Source organism: Hippichthys cyanospilos, chromosome 3, assembly GCF_059441005.1.
Source record: "Hippichthys cyanospilos isolate Australia breed blue-spotted pipefish chromosome 3, RoL_Hcya_1.0, whole genome shotgun sequence".
NCBI lineage: Eukaryota > Metazoa > Chordata > Actinopteri > Syngnathiformes > Syngnathidae > Hippichthys > Hippichthys cyanospilos.
This window is the reverse complement of record NC_142371.1, coordinates 5,385,490-5,403,520: the sequence shown is the minus strand read 5'-3', so window position 1 is coordinate 5,403,520 and position 18,031 is coordinate 5,385,490. Positions and strand designations below refer to the sequence as shown.

The following is an 18,031-nucleotide window of genomic DNA, read 5'->3' as shown; positions in this document are numbered from 1 at the left end:
CCTTCATGTCAGGCCCCCACAGATCCGAGCTGCCGACCATTGAAAACTTTCCGAACGTACGTATCTATTTATGGAAGTAGTCAAAATCCGTGTGCATATAACGGGCTTTTCCATGTGCGCCCTCCCAAGAAGGGCCCAAGGAAAGAGGTCAAAGGCTCATCGCCTACTGGCAGATGGACCAAAAGGGATACCCATGTGATGACCCAAACATCCTGAACGAGGAAATGGAATCTTCCATTCACGCTGCCCCAAAGGGGAATAGGAAAAACAGAGTACTGACTGACAGACCCTTTTTCACGTATGGAATCATTCTTCTGTACATTTTCTTTTTGGCTGAATTTGGTCATGGGTGAGCTGATGTTGTGAGTCAGTTGTTTTCAAACATATATAGATTAGTGCTGTCATGTGGTTAAAAAGTAAGATTAATTCATTGAAATCTAAATTAAATTCTACCTAAAATTAATCTCATTTTAATCCCACCAAAGAATTTGAGAAAAAGGTCAACCAAAGTCATTTTTTATCATTTAGATTCAGAATTGTGATATTGTGACGAAAAGATTGATATGCAATAACAAAAAAGTGGCATGTATTTTCTTTAAAAAAATGCAGTTGTAAGCATGTGTCTTTGTTTTTTGAGAATAGTCCCAATGCTGGCTGCAACCTTTAGTTTCAACCAACGGAAGGGAGGCTGCAGTTTTCTTTTGTCAATTGCCAAATAATTAGAAATTAGCATCAATGTAAAACATTGTCCATCCTGTCCATTGCAGACGCTCTCAAAAGTGCAGTGGGTGTTTGCTGTGGTTTGCCACACTTGTGTTTTTTGTTACTATGGTTAGCTGATTTGGGGTGCTTTGCATTGATGTAGCAATCTAAAATTAAGCTACTTCTTGCAAACTTCTTCCCAAAAAAATGCATATCATTCTACCTTGTTGCTGTCTGGGAATTTACCATTCACTGGACCGACCATTTTCATTTCTTCCTTCTGCTCCTGACCTTGCCCTCCCACCAAAAATAGGAGCCCATCAGGTTATGCCACACACAATGAGAGCCGATCAGTGACCACTTTAGGGTGTGATTGACCTTTTTTTCCAATCTCCAACAACTCAAGCAAAAGAAAACAAAAACAATAACAACAACACTTTAACTATGACTGTAATTGAGTTATAATGATTAATCTGTTAATATGGCAGCCCTAATTAAGAGGTCAAAAAATTCAAGCTATTAACTATTATAAAACATCACCTGCACCATAAAGTTGCCTGAGATAAAGATGAAGATGCGAAAATGAGAAAACTGTTTTTTCTAGGCAAAACATAGTATGAAATATAGTCTTTTGATTTACATAACGTTTTCCAAATAATTCCACCAACATTTTTTCATAATGTTGATGAGTAAGTATTTTACTTTAAAAAAGAAACTCACTACATTAGAAGGTGTTTTAAAACATTTGGCTTGTAGTGTATAACTAGTAGTTAGTCTATCTGTATCTTAAACAAGCATGTTAAACTGTGTGTTCAGTTTTCAATTTAATGCAAAACAGTAAAACAGTATTCTGCACTTGTTTGGATTTAAGAGAGTAAATTGTCTCGTGTGACATCCCTGTTGGCAGAATGTCCCAATTAAAAAAAAAAAAAAAAAGTCTTCTTCAAACATTCAAGGGCGTTCTTGAACACATTCCTCACTACTGGTCGTCATGGTGGCCATGGGACGACTCCTCTATATAAGGTCCTCCCCTACTCTGTGCTGAGGCACAACGACAAAGAGAGTACAAACTTCTGCTTTGACACAAGCTAGAGAGAGAGAAGAGGGAAACGTCAACCCTCATACCAAGGACTCAAGCCAGCTTCAGCATAGACAATTTCTACGCCGAAGATAAATATTTGATTTTTTTTCCAGCTCGCTGTTCTGACAATATGACTTATTTTTGTGATAGAGCTTCTTTTCTCGTATGCTTTGCAGCACAGGTAAGAATTTACATTTTTCAGAATACAAAAAATTCACCTTTTTTTTGCTCATTGGCTGTCATTATCTCTTTAAAAGTGTTTTTATGTATCACGAAAAACATGACTACAGCGTGTAAATTCAATTTTGAACTGGTACGTTAGTATAAAAATCTTTTCTTAATATTTGAACAAATTTTTACCCGCCTCTTTAAAACAATTTGTATACAATTCAAATACATGTTCTTCTCATTAACTTGACATACTATTCAAAATCCTTGTTGCTGAGATGAATCACATTAATCTGGCCAACATCCATTGGAATTGAAATGACTAAATAACAATTCCTTATTCCTGAACAACATACATTATTATTCACAGGTATGACCATTTTTTTCCCCCAGATCACCCGCATTCCTCATTTATGCAAATATTCATGTATTCCTTACATTTGGAACTGTACACATATTGTATAAAGCTTGTTTTTCTCTTTTTCCCACTCAGGTTTTTGCATTAACCTGGTCCCAAGAGTGTCCGTGGAGATGCCAGTGCCCGGAGGAGCCCCCCATCTGTCTCCCCGGGGTGCCTCTGATTCTGGACGACTGTGCCTGCTGCCTTGTCTGCGCTCGCCAGAAAGCTCAGGTGTGTTCTGAAATGAACCCATGTGACACACGCAAAGGCCTGCAGTGCGACTACACCTCTGGCGAGCAACAAAAGACGGGTTTATGCGTCGGTGAGTCATCGTCAGCTGAGATATTAGACAGCACTGAAAATAATATGATTCCTGAATGTACGACGGTCCCGCTCTTCCAGCTCATGAAGGAAACGTCTGCCTTCTGGATGGTGCGGTCTACCAGAACGGCCAGACCTTCTTCCCCAGCTGCAAGCACCAGTGCATGTGTCGTGACGGGCAGATCGGCTGCATACCGCGCTGCAGCATTGACGTGATGCTGCCGGGGCCCGACTGCCCCGCGCCGCGCCGCGTCCACATCCCTGGCGAGTGCTGCGAGAAGTGGGTGTGCGACCCTCCGGCTGAGGCCAGTGCGCTGGGAGGCTTTGCAATGGCAGGTCAGCAGATACCTTTATTGACTGTCGAAGAAGAAGGCTTGCACCAACAGTCTGCCTTCACAAAGACAACAGATATAGAAACAGATATAGATTAGTTTGTTAAATTAGTTGAAAGTCAGACCTACTTTATGGGCACTGACTAATGCAAAGGGCTTCCAGTTTAGTACAAACTTGGATATAACAAAGTTGCTCAAAACTCAAATTCGCTATATTTATCTGCAAAGAAACTCATTTGCAGATAAAACACTGGTAAAGACCCATAGCAAGCAACACAAATGTAATTTATATTAACCGTGATATTCATTAATTGTCCAAACTGTAAAACAATTCATAACTAATCAATCATAAAAACAGTCCATCAATATTTTTCATAATCAAAGCATCTTTCCCACTGAGGGACGAATATTGGTGGGGGTCGGTGAGGGTGGTGGCTCTATTGCTCTCGTTGGTCTTTGTTTGAGGTTGCCAACATTCACCTAAATGTCACCAGAAGTGGCTAAAATGTTGTCAAATGTTCACCAACAGTGTTGATGTTTTTTTTGTGTGTTTTTTTTTTTTGCTTGCTGTGTCGCAATATTGAACACATCCAAAATTGTTGGTGACCAATGGCAAAAAAAAAATTGGCAAAACTCTGATGATATCAAAGAGCTACTAGTTTTGCAGACACTTTCAAGACACTGGGACTTTCAAGACCCAAAAATTGTCCAAATCCTTAGAACTTAATTTTTTCATTAGTAGTACATATTATCAGATTTATTTTGTCCTCCACAATTATTGTGTTAAATCAAAATAAGATGTTTACAAATTGCTTATATTTTGCAAAGCAATGATCAATGATCAAAAAAGAAGGTTTGGTTTTAATAGACAACAATTGAGGGACATTTTTAAAAATCTGACAAATTTATGCATCAACAAAATAAAAGATAAATCGATTATTGAAATAATAATTAGCTGCAGCCAAACTTATCCCGATCTATTTCCAAAACTGCTCAGCGGCGGTCCTTGATCGCTACCTTTTTGGTGACCCCTGACCTACTTAGCTAATTTATGAGTTAGTTGAGTTACTAAGAATGTTTTCCATGAAACTTTGTAGAGGAGCATAAACCAAGCAAGAACTCATCCAATTTTGGATCCCAGCCCAATTCTGTAAAATTGAAATAATTTTTAATGTGAGGAGCAGCAGGGAAATGAAATTTCAATGGATCTTGTCCTAGATTTCATTAGATTAATGTCCCGCATGCAGACATACAGTCGCCCCCATACTTCGAATACATGTTCCCGGTGTCGCACGAGTGCGAGACACTCAGAGTTGAAAGGTTATTTACTTAGCTTTTACCTGTTAGAGGAAGAGGCTGGAATGAAGCACAACACAGAGGAAAGAGTGTTGTCACCTCCGCCTCAAATGTGAAGCACTGATGCGATTCTCTCATTTTCTACTTCAGTTGAAAGTCTGATTGGAACGTTTTGAACCTGCCTCTCCTACACGTGCTCCCGCAGCCTTTCGTCAGGAGGAAACGGCAAACTTTGACTCCTGGGACCCCAGCTTGAACTGCATCGAGCAGACCACAGAGTGGGGGGCCTGTTCGAAGACATGCGGCATGGGGGTCTCCACCAGGGTCACAAACAAGAACCGCCGTTGTGAGATGGTGAAGCAGAGCCGGTTGTGCATGATCCGACCCTGCGATGACCTGCAAGGCCAAACGGCGCTATCACAGCCAAAGGTACCCTCAGAGTTGGACTCTTTTTGAGCTATATGAATAAGAACAGACATGGTAATAAGACATTTTCAAAAGATCTATAGTCAGTGGCGGCTCTAGGAAGTTTTACCTTGGGTGACAGGATGTTCTGTTGAGGGGGGAGGGGCTTAATACTTATTATATAACCGCCACACAGTCACAGTCTTTTCTCATCCACATTTAGCAGACATATGTACAAGGAGATAAATTGAAGACAAAGGTTATTACGGAAGCCAGTAAATCGTTGAACAAAAATGTATCGATCATGGTACACGTGACGCTTACTAATCATTTTGTCTAGGGTTGCCCTGGATATGCACTCATTAATGTTCATGTGAGAAAAAATGTCAAGTCAATCGCTTGGCAATAAAACATGCAGAAAAGGCAGACTTCAAAACAAACTTGACCAAATACTTTTATGGACATGAATGCCTCAGAACCCTTATATTTTGAAGTTGCCGATATGCCGTCAGCCCGCCACGAACCGTTGCTCCCCAGAGTCCCGACATGAACAAAGCAATGTCATTCTGAAATGACGTTCAATCGCCAATTAAGGGCAACAAAAGCTGGATTACTTCTAAGGTAGTTTAATAGATGTAAATGATGGTGAGAACTTTGATGCTGACACCTTGACACGGTTGCTGTTTCTAACTGATCAATTTTTTACAAACCACACTCACTCAAATGTACCATTTTAGCACATGGGCAAAACTTACGGGGGATGAAATTAGTGTGCTCAGTTTAAATGTAAATGTTGATGTCACAAAATAGTTTCTAAATGTTGGCCGTTCATGATTAAGTGGAAATGTTGTTTTTCACCACGTTAACTGTCGAATCAAAACATGCGTCACCCATCGTGTCTTCAGAGGGGCAGCAAGTGCCAGAGGATAGTGAGAAGCGAAGCAGCCGTTCAGCTCTCTTACAAGAACTGCACCAGCATCCAGGCCTACAAACCTCGCTACTGCGGCTCCTGCACGGACGGCCGTTGCTGTACCCCACATAGAACCAAGACCGCTCTTGCTGAGTTCACATGCGCTGGAGGTAAAACCAGCAAGAGGCCGGTCATGGTGATCCTGACCTGTGTCTGCCACAATAACTGCCCGCAGGACAACGCGGTGTGGCAACCTTCGGAGCTGGGCTACAGCGGGATGACGTTATAGGTCAAAGCTTTCACCATTACAGCCAGTGACTGTGTATATTTTGAAATTCCTTTGTGCTGGGAAATTTTTTAGTCAAAATCCCAAACATGAGTTGTATCAACTCTTCATTTTAGCCCAAAATATGAAAACGTGACGAGGTGAACTTCACTGTGCACAAATGAGAGTCAAGTTTGCTTTAAAATGAAAGCACTTAGCGTGTATGACGTCGTGAGACTTCTCCTCTTTTGGAGGTCAGATTTAGAGAAGGAACTACAGTCGCTGTGTGAGTATCGGTCAATTAGAATGTTGCAATTACTATACTATGGGTACGTTAGTGTGGAAAAAAATAAATAAACAATTAACCCTATATTTGAGAGTAAAAAGTTCCATATAACAATAGTAACACATGTTGTAATGCATTATAATTAAAAGTCCTTAGTTGACAGGTTTCCAAGCGCAGGATGCATTGTTGAAATAACTGGCTGTTGCTCTGCGACCTGGCCCTAAACAAAGGTCATTATTGGAACTTTGTGCCATTTCTAACATCTGCCTGAGGTCCTTCCTTGATGTGTTTGCCCATTGACACAACGGTAGTTGTCTATTGAAGTCCTAATGTGAATGAGAAAGCTTCTTGACCAAACTCACCATCCAAGTTGGAGTTCCTCTGTGGATGTGTGTATGCTTGAGTGCATGCGAATGTGTGCACATGTACTTGCTTTAAGTTTATGACCCATCATCATACAGTATTGTTTTGTGGTATCTTTTTTTCTAACCCCTCTCTGCTCATTGGTCTGTAAAATCATTTAAAAATAAATGTATTTTTGTATCAAAGAGCCTTTTCTGATATTTCCCACAGCTAATTAGCTATCGTCACTCTGTTAGCGATGTTCCAACTATTGCTTGGTGGTTACTTGCAGGCCACTGTCAAATTTTGAGTTTATTTAGAGAATACAATTCAACTGGTAACTTTGAAAAGATGAAGTAATACATACATTTAACTCAACAACTTTAGTAACGGCAGTTATCATGGAAGATAATTACATAGATGATCTCAATGGTGGTCACAACTCAAAATATTAAGTAACGACAATAATTTGAGAAAAATTATTTTCTGGTAAGTAAAATTAATTCACAGCAAGGAAAATATGAGAATTTTACCCAGCTCAGGGATGTTGAGGATTAACTGAACCAGAGTCCTTCTGTCCAGTGTTAGCTGGTTTACCAACCAAGCCATTCAGCCATTACACCACCTTCAACCTTTTTAACCATGTTAACGAAAACATTTATGTAATAATGGTTCGCTGATGCTTGTCCATCGAGTCCCCAAGACCGCTGTCTGCTCAGAGAGATGATTTACTCCCAGATGAAATATGACCTGGTTAGAATTGTTGAATTAACCTTTAAAATGAATCAAAATACTTCATCAAAAACATGTAACACATTGCAAACGTTCTCAAACCGTTTTATTCGCCTCAAACTGTTTTTCTAGCTGCAGAAATTTTGAATATATTTGAAAATTTATCAACTGACCATCCTTTGTTGTCACACCACTTTTCTGACTTAAACCACATTTGTAAGTTTCACAGTTCATAGACTGTCGACCAGTCAAATATACTTTTCTTCAAATTCACAACACTACTTGACCATCAGAAATCACCCAAATTAGTGATCCAAGATGGCAGTCACCAGTCATCCAGAAACATGAAAATAAAAAACAAGCAATAACATGGCGAATGCAGCGGGCTGTCCGTGATACAAGGAAGCCACAGCTGCTCTTTTTTGGACGTTCTTTTAAAGGTAAATGCTTGTTGTATTGCAATGTCTTTGCTGGTGTTTTCTATTATGTTTGGTGGATGGAATATCTAGTCATTTTGACTCCCAAAACGATTGTTGTGCACTGTAATGAAACTTGTGTTGCATGGAGCACCCCCCCCCCCCCCCCACACACACACACACACACACCCTTTTTCCTCTTCTATTCCTTCTCATTTTATTTACAATTGGCATACAAACTAGAAACTCAAACTATAAACCAGAAGCTCAGCTTCACACAAAACATAACCTGACATCCAAAACATGATTTGAATTTCATTGGCAAAAGTTTTTCTCCTTTGCTTCCTCTAAAAGAAGCATGACTGCGCCATCTGAGCGATGCTCCCCATGTAGTGAAACTGCGATAACAAGACCTACGATGACATATGTAAAAAGTTGATTGGACAGAACACATTTGTTTACACCTTATTGGAACGTATCATGAGATTTCAAAATGAATAACAGTCTCATTATTACACATTGTTACACTAGGAACACTTTAAAAACAACCAAATAAAATCCGATAAAGTCAAAAGAGCGGCATCGCCATGGCCTTTCAAAAGAGCCTCAAGTGTGAGATTCAATGGACATATTGTGGTATAAACTGTTGACTTAGATTGTGACTTACTTTCAAAGTGTATGGAAATGTTTGTTCCTACAGTATCTCCCAGTTTCATTAGTGATTAATGACCAACCTTCACATATATTACCTTTATTAAAGACTGCCTTTTATGTTTATTTGTTTTGAAGGTCTTTACCAAAACAAAGTATGTGCATTGAAGTGGATTGCTAATTTCCATATAAAAGTTAAAAAAAAAATGATGAGGCACCAAACCTCATTAACACAAAATATTCTGTGAATACCTCCTCATTCCCTCCAAACTAAACTTAACTCGTGTTTTCGTGTTTCGTTTCTAATGTAGGGTTTATATTTGGAGAGATTTTCTGAAGTGGATGATATTGACGACTGGCAAATCAGGCGCCCTCTAGCCAGTGGCCTGGTTTGGGCGTCATCTAGTGGCTTCCTGTAATATAGTTGGGATAGTGTTTTCAAAGTGCACTCCATTTATTCATTTGCCTGACTAACTTTCTTCTTAAAGTGCTGTTACTTTGAGGACATTTTTTTTGGTAAAGAACATTTCCCGCAGGTTGAAAGATTCTTATTTGAGGATTTTGATTTTGAACCAAAATGTTTGAAGTTAATTGACTTGACACCGTGTATTTTTTTAGTATTGAGCTAACTTGTGGACGTACTTACCTGCAATAATTTGCTGTAGGAGATCATTTTAAAATAATACCCATTACAAGGGGCCACCAATTAATATCTGCTTGGGGCCCCAACAGACACTGACTCTGCTGAAATGGCTGTGTTCGAATTCAAATAGTATCATCATTTTTTTAAAGCAATGACTGACTGATGAGTAACCTCCTCGAGTTCGTTTTAGGCAATCCCAAAACAAACAAATATAAATTGTTAAACATTCATTACTAATTTAATTTTCCAGGGTAAAATTGAATTTCCCACATAACTAAGAATGCTGCCGATTTTAGCAAACAAAAGTGGCCAGCATCTAAATATTCCTTAGGTGTGATTAACTGCGTGAATGGTTGTTCGTCTCCGTGTGCCCTGCAATTGGCTGGCAACCAGGTCTGGGTGTCCCCCGCCTAGTGTCTGAAGTCAGCTAGGATAGGCACCAGCAAGCCTGCGACCTATGAGGATAAGCGGTTACAGAAAATGGATGGATGGATGGATGGATGGATGGATGGATGGATGGATGGATGGATGGATGGATGGATGGATGGATGGATGGATGGATGGATGGATGGATGGAAGTTAAAGTACGACTGGCCATCATTTTGATGTGGCGGTATGTAAGAAAAGTAAATGCTGCATTACACCAGTAGGTGTCACAGTAACATCACTCACTTAACAGCATTTTTTTTTCTAAAGAATTAACAGTTTCCCCAAATTTACGGGTGTGTTGTAAAACGTGTGCACCGTTTACACAAATAATTCTGTATTGAGTGCCGAGATGAGGCTTTATGTTTGCGATGATTTTTAAAAGTTCTTTCTTTCTTTCTTTCTTTCTTTCTTTCTTTCTTTCTTTCTTTCTTTCGTTCTTTCTTTCTTTCGAGATATTCAAAAACTGGAAGAGGCGCATTCCTGCAGGCGCGCAACCGACCCCACGCCTCCATCCGTGCACATGCATACACACTGGACGGAAGGATCGCTGACTTTTTCTCATTGCAGATTGAGTTTCGAACCATTACTAAGATATTCACAAATGTATACTTGTATCAAAATCTGTTTCGTTGACAACAATATTGCCATACTTTTGATTTTCTAGTGTTGCTCTACGTGGCGCAATAATGACGATTTAAGCACGGTGAAAATATGAATGAGCTCGTTTTGGCGTCTGTTCCGTGTGTGCGTCAAAATGTTAGAGCGTCGAGCACACGCAGGTTCCGGAGGTTTGGTCGCCTGATAGCGGGGAACAAACTCCACCCAACACACAAGCGCGCGCGCGCGCACGCCGAGAACCTGTGGCAGCGTGCTAGGGACTGCTTGCGGTGTGCGTCGCGTGGATAAAAGTTGCGCGGGCCAAAGTCCGGCAGCTCGGGTGCAAGCGGGACGTGCGCCGAAGACATGCTTCAAACATGGCCGTAGTAGCAGCGAGCGTGCAGGAAAGTGGATTCGTGGAGGTTCTGGTGCGGGCTCGCTGGCACAAAGTTTGGGCGCACTTGAACGAGGAGGCGCTCACGTTGAGCTGCGAGGACGACGGCGTCAACTCCAACGGAGTGCTCCCAAACGGATCCTATCTCGACAACAACAACTCCAACAACGGTCCGAGGCTCCCGGAGCAGCCCGAACCCGTGCCGGAGACCATCGCCAACAGGAAGCGGTGCGTCAAGGTGACCAAGCAGGACGTGGGCGGACTGGGGATCAGCATTAAAGGCGGCAGGGAGAATAAGATGCCCATCCTGATCAGCAAGATCTTCAAGGGGCTGGCTGCGGACCAGACGCAGGCTTTGTACGTCGGGGACGCCATCCTGTCCGTGAACGGGTTCAACTTGAGGGACGCGAGCCACGACGAGGCGGTGCAAGCGCTCAAACGGGCGGGCAGGGACGTTACCCTCGAGGGTAAGCATCGCGATCGTCGTGGTGATGGCCACACGAGGGAGGCTTACGTGTGCCTAAGGTTCATTCAGGTGTTTTAGGCGCTGCTCAGCTGTCGAGGCCAGCAAGCCCTACCTCTCCTAGAATTTCAAAAGGAAGTCTATTTTTCTTCCCTAAAATTGTAAACATTTAGTCTCAACAGTCTATTCTTTTCATTTTCTAGTGTTTGTCTTGTCGATTGTAGATTTTTTTTTTTTAATCAACCAGGTCTTGGCCATGACGTGCGGCAGTGTTAATCTATTGGCCAGGCATCTCTGGTGTATTTTTAAAATGCAATATTTGTTTTAATCGTTTTTGTTAGATAATGATTATGCACTTATGACCTCATATTGCATTCCCATGTAGTATTGGTCATCATTTTATAGTTGAGACGTGATAGTAGTGTTAAAAAGGTGGATTCAAGTAGGTAAATCTCAAATGGAAGCTCATGTACGAAATGACACTGTCTTTCGTGCATAGTTGTCAATTCACATCAGTATGTGGCTCGCAAAGGTGTTCCACAATTTTTCAAAACAGGTCAACAAATGATATTAAGTGTCAGGGCAATTATGTTGTATGGTCGGTCAATTATTACAGTTTGCACACGGAAGAAGAATGACGAGAATTCTAATGGGCGCTTGCCATGGATGTCTCTGAGCAGACGTGAGATGTGTTCAAATAATAATAATAATAAGCCATCCAGCAGAATTTAAACAGCCCCTCTTCAGTTAATGCCAAAGCATTAACAAGTGCCAACAGCATATTTCTATAATAATAATAGTTCACACTGTAGTACAAAATATTGTTTGTCTTTGTTTTGTAAAAAGAACACATACATATGTTGCATCCTCCTAAAAAGAAAAGTTAAATACATTGGGTGTTTCATTTGAAAATAAGTAATTCTGTTTCTGTGTGAATAAAATATTGTAGATTGGTTTGCGTGTTGTTCTCCGACCCTTTTCAATCATCCAATTGCTTGTCATGGCATCATATCCTCCAATAACAATCTTGTACCCTTGGGCTTTTTGTATCATTTTTGGTCCTAAAATTTATTTATGTATTCTCTACTTTGAAAGTCCATTAACTCACGTGCATGCTCAAGGGAAAAAAATGAAAATTCGACCAACCTTGGTACCAAATTCTACCCAAAATTTCCCAGGCAGGAGTACAAAACATGATTTGCTCTTCAAGTTTCAGCAGTTTTTTTTTCTCATGCCTCATTGTAGTAGGAAAAGATACAAAACACTTTTAAGATAAAGTGAACCCCTGGTGAACATAAGTGGTAATTTTACAATAACAAGTGTGGATGTTTCTGCAATTCCAAGATAATACCTGAATATTTCTACCTACCAGTTGATTTTCTTCACTTTGCTCCCCGGGAAGGCTATAAATCACATCCCATTTAAACGAATACAATAAAACCGGCGGGGATCCTGAGTGTTGAGGCTCTTGGATGAAATCCTCTGTTCTATGCAATTTATATTCCACAGTTTGAATGGAGCTGATAAATAACAAGTCAGGACATGAAAATCGCTTGTTTGTGTTGAGCTACATCCTGTTTGTTCAGACTTTTGTTTACATTGTTTGTAATCACACAAGTGGTTACATTTCATATTGATGAAGTATGCAATGGAAAAACTCATTGCATACTTTATCAACTGCAGTACTTGTGTGATTTTGAGTGATAAAGGACCCTAAGAAACGAGTCAGTTACACTGACATTGTCGTATGCACAAGTCTCCAGCCTTAGCGCTAGCCGCTAACTAGGTGCATTCAAAAGCAGCCAGACATTTCAAACTAATAGGAGAAAAAGGTCCATTTGCATTAATGTTGTATTATTACAGGAATCTTAATGGCTCATACTAGCATTGCATTGAGAGAGGACTGGCAGCAAACTCTTGTTGGTCACCTTTAAATGGGAAGTAGTTATGTTGCAGGGAACAAGTGTGTACAGACAACCCAGCCAAATTTGGGCATTCAAATTGTCATAAAAATAGCAGAAAGAATTGACAACTGTAAAGTTGCTCAACTAAGCCAACAGTTTGCAAAGCTTGTCATATCTGCGCTTCTGCTTCTACAACTCTTTGTTCTTTGTCTTTTTGGCCATCTGGGTGCTCTGTGACATCATGTTCTCACATTCTCAGTTGAATGTCAGACATCTGGATTGGGGGAGGAGGCCTGAGATTGAGTGAATGGTGGTTAACTTTTTTTATACTTGTATGACAGTGAAGAATTTTAGTGTCTCTTAATAGACTGCTTTTCAAGTTACTAAAGGTTTTAGTATATTCGTTTATTTCAAATGTGAAAAAATCATGGTTGAAAAGAAGTGGGAACAATAATAATACACACATCATTAAAAGAATACTTATAGTATGATCTATAAACATAAAATAATTATTATGAATACAATTTGTTTAATTACACCCCCTTTTAACAATCTCGAAATACCCTAGCCATAAATCATATTGCCACACTTCTCCCAACAAAATTGAATTAACTAAATTGTGGTCCACCTGCTGATTGCTAGAACATTACACATATACCTTCACAATGTTAATACATTTCAAATACACATATACATTGGATACAACACAGAATATTTGAATGTTAAGAATAAATACATAAAAAACAACTAACAAAACAACGACAAATATTTTTTTGAAATTTAAAAGATTTTTGATGATGATTTGAGACAAAAACCTACTATACGTATAGTTTTTTATTGCGTGATCTGTGTTTGTTTGTTTTCCACTTTGGAGGTCCTACTATGAATAGCTAGACTTGAAACGGAAATAGTTGACTGGAACAACTTGTGTTTGTTTTCATTTGCCCTTTCTTTATTGCCCAAATAAGTAAATATCAGCAATGTTATCCAAAATGCTCATCAAGCACCGGAACAAAACAACACCCAGATCTCCATCACGGTAACTGTGGTGGGACATCACAGGAGAAATATCTATCAATTGCCTTTGGAGGTACCACTGTATTTTTAATTGGAGCACAAAAAATGGGTTCCATTTCTAGGAAGGTTCTTATGTAACCAGGAGTTCCATGAGAGGCACATTCATGTTCAAACTCCTTTTGCTGCTGTTTTCTTTGCATGGCGCAAATCTGGCGAGTTTCCTGCTATCTCACTGCACCCGTGAGTTTACCGACATAAACAGTTGCTTTTAGAAGATGAAAATTGGACTGATAGTAGAGTACACTGATGTGTGAACATCATTTTACACACACATACACGCTCACAAACACGGGAAAATGTATCATGCAAGTGCCCACTTCTGGGTTTATTCCTGTTCCCATGAGGACTCTTGAACGACGAGTATCTCCCTCACTCACTTGGTAGCGCATGCATGTGCACACACGCGGCCACATATGCACACTCTCAGTGATGATCCTTCCCAGGGGAGCAAGGGGGAATGCAGCCACTGCAGAGGGGAAAACAGAATGGATAAGAAAAATAGGCAGAGGGAGCGGAGCAGAGGAACTGAGGGAGAGCGCAGAGTAGAATTGGGATTTTAATGGAGAAATGCGAAGAGGGAGACCAAAGCTTCAGAAGAGCTAATGAGGGAGGCGAAGAAAGTGATGTGAAGAAACCTATGGTACATATGGGGGCCGGGAGGTTGTGGTGCGCTCATCTGGGAAAAGCAGTGGATATGCAGTCAGTAAAGGATTTCTGCAAACCTGGAAGCCATTCATCCATTTACCCAAGCGTTTAAGTTTCATTCCCAGTGAAACATGTGATCTGTGATATCCCCAGAGCTCCGCTAAGTCTTTACTGTAAGTTGCTTTCCGAGACCGGAGAGGAGCAGTTAGGACCGTAGAGAGAGATCAAGAAGAAGCTGATTGGTGGGGTGGGACGTGTGTCTGCTGTGCATTTGTGCAATTTACGTTCACGCGCATCTCTCCGGAAGCATTCATCTGCATATACTTTAGCACGGTTTCTAACTCGTTAAGCAGATGGAAGCGAGTTAGCTACGTGAAACAGTTTGTGTGTATTGTGTGCTCAAGATTGTGTGAGCAAACACTTGTCAGAAATATTATGTACACTATAAGGCAAATATTTGTGGGCAAACCTCGTGGTTTAGCTTCAGCAAACAATGTTTTTGAAAAGTCATTCTCCGGCCAGCGTTGCTGTGCCCCAGTGCATAAAGTGAAGACCATAAATGCATGTTTGGATGACTGTGGCTTGAGACAACATGACCGGGCCCGACGGGATCTTGACCTCACCCCCATCAAACTCTTTGAGGATTACTGCAGACATTTTCAGTTCTTGGAGGTGAAATGGTGAGAATTTATTAAGCAGATTCAAACTCATTTTCAAAGCAGGCCTCATGGTAGTTATGGGTTCCCTCTGAGGGCTGTTATAACTGTAAAAACCATATGAATCTTCAAATTACATATCTTCGCTGTCAGGCAGAACACCTGCGCCTCCAAAATCTCTTCTTTTCAGGAAATTAAAGAAACACTATCTGGTTTGTGTTACCCTGCTACTTGTTGAAGTTGTCATTATTCTTTATATTGCTATCATTTAAAGTTGCATACCAAATTCAAAATGACACCGCCACAAAATCATATTTAATCATAATGTCATATGCAAAAAAAACCTCACAACTTTCAACAGTGTTGATTAAACAATCCCCAGGCAGAACAAAAGGGCTTCAATATGTCACAAAAGCATATAACTGAGCTAACATCATCTTCCAAATTTCTGTTTCAAACTCCTAAGATTCATTAGCGACATGATAAATAAACTAATGACGTGAACCCAAAGCATTACAGCTATTCAGTTTTAGCAAAGCAGGTTTTCTCAAATGTATTTAACCTTATTTATTTTCGCTCTGTATCGTCAATCTGAGATAATATCATAGGGGTGTAAGATTGAGATGAATTGCAATTCTTTAATTACAGTCCTACGAGTAGTTAAAGCGTTAGTTTTTTAATTGCATTCATGTTATTTTTAATCTCTTACTTTATGCTATCTGGATGATGAATAGATTCATTTTTCTCCATCAGGCTTCTTGTGCTTGAGTTGTTGGGCAAGTACACCCTGAAGTGGATACTGATTGGCCCTAGTTGTGTTTGGCATAATCTGATAGGCTCCTATTGTGGGTAGGAGGGCAAGTGAAGGAACAGAAGGAAAATGTAAAAACAGAAGAGAATATGAGAGGCGTCAATCCATTAAATGGCAAATTCAACTTTAAAAAAACATCCGAAAGGCACTGTTGACGAAGGTAGAGTGATCTTTTATTTTTTGTAAGAAGGAGCTTGCTTACCACAGAAGTGGCTCAAGTTTAGCCTTCCACATAAATGCAAAGCACATTGGTAGGACTGCAGCCACAGCTCACAATAGCACCAGAGATTGTAGAAATCTGTAGCAAAGCTCTTTGTCAAACAAAACGCGAGAACACCATGTGTTTGAGCAAGACTGCAATGGCATATCCATGGACATGTTTTATTTCAGTGTTCATTTCTAATTGAAAATTGATCAAAGAAAATGGCACCCTTTCTCCTGATGGTTGGAATTGAAGGTTGCAGCCAGAACTTGGGACTCTCAAATACAGCGAAAGGTGTACAACTGCATCTGTTAAAAACAAATGACGAACGCTACAATTTTGTTGTTTGTCAGAAAACCTAATATATATATATATATATATATATATATATATATATATATATATATATATATATATATATATATATATATTTTTTTTTTTTTTTTTTTTTAATATCTTGACAGCACTGTGAGGAAGAAACAGTGTAGTGATGCTTCCCAGTAGATACAAAGGTCAAGAGATTTAAATTGGTTAATAATTTATTAAAATAACAGATGGCACAGGAAAATTCTTTTGTGAATTTGTGAAAAAATGTGAATTTTTTTGAAATTTCACCAAATTACGGGTTTTCCCTAAATTGTATGCTCAATTATCCCGGCAATTGATTTTTATACACAGTCAAATTTATTATTAGCATTATTTTCTTAGCTAATTGAATTTGAAATTAGAAGTGTGACACCCCTATACAGTACTTGAATAAATGTACTGTACACACATGGGAATTTTAGAGTATCCATTGAACTTAACGCACATGTGTTTGGAATGCGAGAGGAAGCCAGAGTACACCAAGAAAACACTCGAGAGAATTTGCAACTCTCACACAGGAATGCTGCAACTGGGATTTGACCCCAGAACCTGAGAACTGTGCAACAGACGTACTCACCACCATGCTGCCCTCATGCATCTTTTTAGCACTTAATTTTCTTGCAATTGTTTAACGATCAATAAAACACCACATCTGCTTTCCTCTTCCTCTTCATGATCTTTTAACAACCTTCATTAAAGCAGGGCTATTTTGAAAGGATATTAAGTGTCACCACAAAGGCAAAGAAAAAACCCAATGCGCTTTGTTATTTATGTAACGCTCCCTGCATTGAATCTTGTAGGTTCAGGTAATCTTGAGGTAATCTGACAATGAAAAGATGGTTGGGTTTTTATTTGATATCCTTGATACCCAGATTAAGGTCCATTAGGAATGCATCCTTATTAGTAAACAAAAAAAAAGTAGGGCACACTGGTAGAATGTACACTAGCAAGATTTTCACAGTCCTTAGTCTGGTTATGAAAGGTCCTGAAATAGCGCAACTGCAATTGAATTGCACACAATTAAGTTTGTAACTCATAGGACATTGCTTTGAATCGTGTACATTATTTCTTTACACAGGTAAAACAATATCAGCATGCTGGCTTGACAAAAATAAAAACGACTTGTCAGACAGTCCTTTTATCCCACCCAGCACCAGACGTCATCTGGATGTCGGATTTTGGACTGAATCCGGTCCTGGTACAGAAAGTCGTTACTAAAATTTGTGTGGTGTTAAGGTCCTCCATTGCAGTCCAAATTTTATTTAAAAAAAAGTTGAGGTCCAATGAGGTCCACATTTACTTCAAAATTTGTTGAGCCAGTAGTTCTTATTTATTCCAGAAAGAATTGCAGGAATGAAATATATTAATAAGGATTATTTTTGTAGTTCTACTAAAAGGGGCATTTTTGTGCATTTTTATATGCCTTGCCTGCCAGCATCTTACACCCTGCAACTGCTACTTGCAGCTAGATAGTCCAATGGCCCTAAAAACATTGAAGAAAAAAAATAGACATTTTTTCACCCTCCACTTTTCAACC

General features: G+C 39.7%; 2 protein-coding genes and 1 long non-coding RNA gene across 3 annotated transcripts in view; 2 read left to right on the top strand and 1 right to left on the bottom strand.

Annotated features, from left to right (window-relative positions):
- Positions 1 to 1,785: 1,785 nt before the first annotated feature.
- LOC148425590 (CCN family member 3-like) lies at positions 1,786 to 6,625 on the top strand. Its single transcript, XM_088410624.1, has 5 exons — positions 1,786 to 1,964; positions 2,445 to 2,673; positions 2,754 to 3,008; positions 4,506 to 4,729; positions 5,611 to 6,625. The coding sequence occupies exons 1-5, from the start codon at positions 1,914 to 1,916 to the stop codon at positions 5,902 to 5,904; spliced, it is 1,053 nt and encodes a 350-aa protein (XP_088266750.1). The 5' UTR covers positions 1,786 to 1,913; the 3' UTR covers positions 5,905 to 6,625.
- Positions 6,626 to 10,141: 3,516 nt separating this feature from the next.
- The window catches only part of LOC148425588 (beta-1-syntrophin-like), a 44,142-nt gene continuing 36,252 nt past the window's right edge, over positions 10,142 to 18,031 (top strand). Inside the window, exon 1 of the mRNA XM_088411566.1 lies at positions 10,142 to 10,837. Coding sequence (XP_088267692.1) covers positions 10,354 to 10,837 — 484 coding nt within the window. The 5' untranslated portion in view covers positions 10,142 to 10,353. The remainder of the gene's footprint in view (positions 10,838 to 18,031) is intronic.
- On the bottom strand, positions 13,224 to 17,168 carry LOC148425589 (uncharacterized). The gene is made up of 3 exons (XR_015865221.1): positions 17,072 to 17,168; positions 16,129 to 16,436; positions 13,224 to 14,280 (listed from the first exon to the last, which is right to left on the bottom strand). It is a non-coding gene; the product is annotated as an uncharacterized LOC148425589 (long non-coding RNA).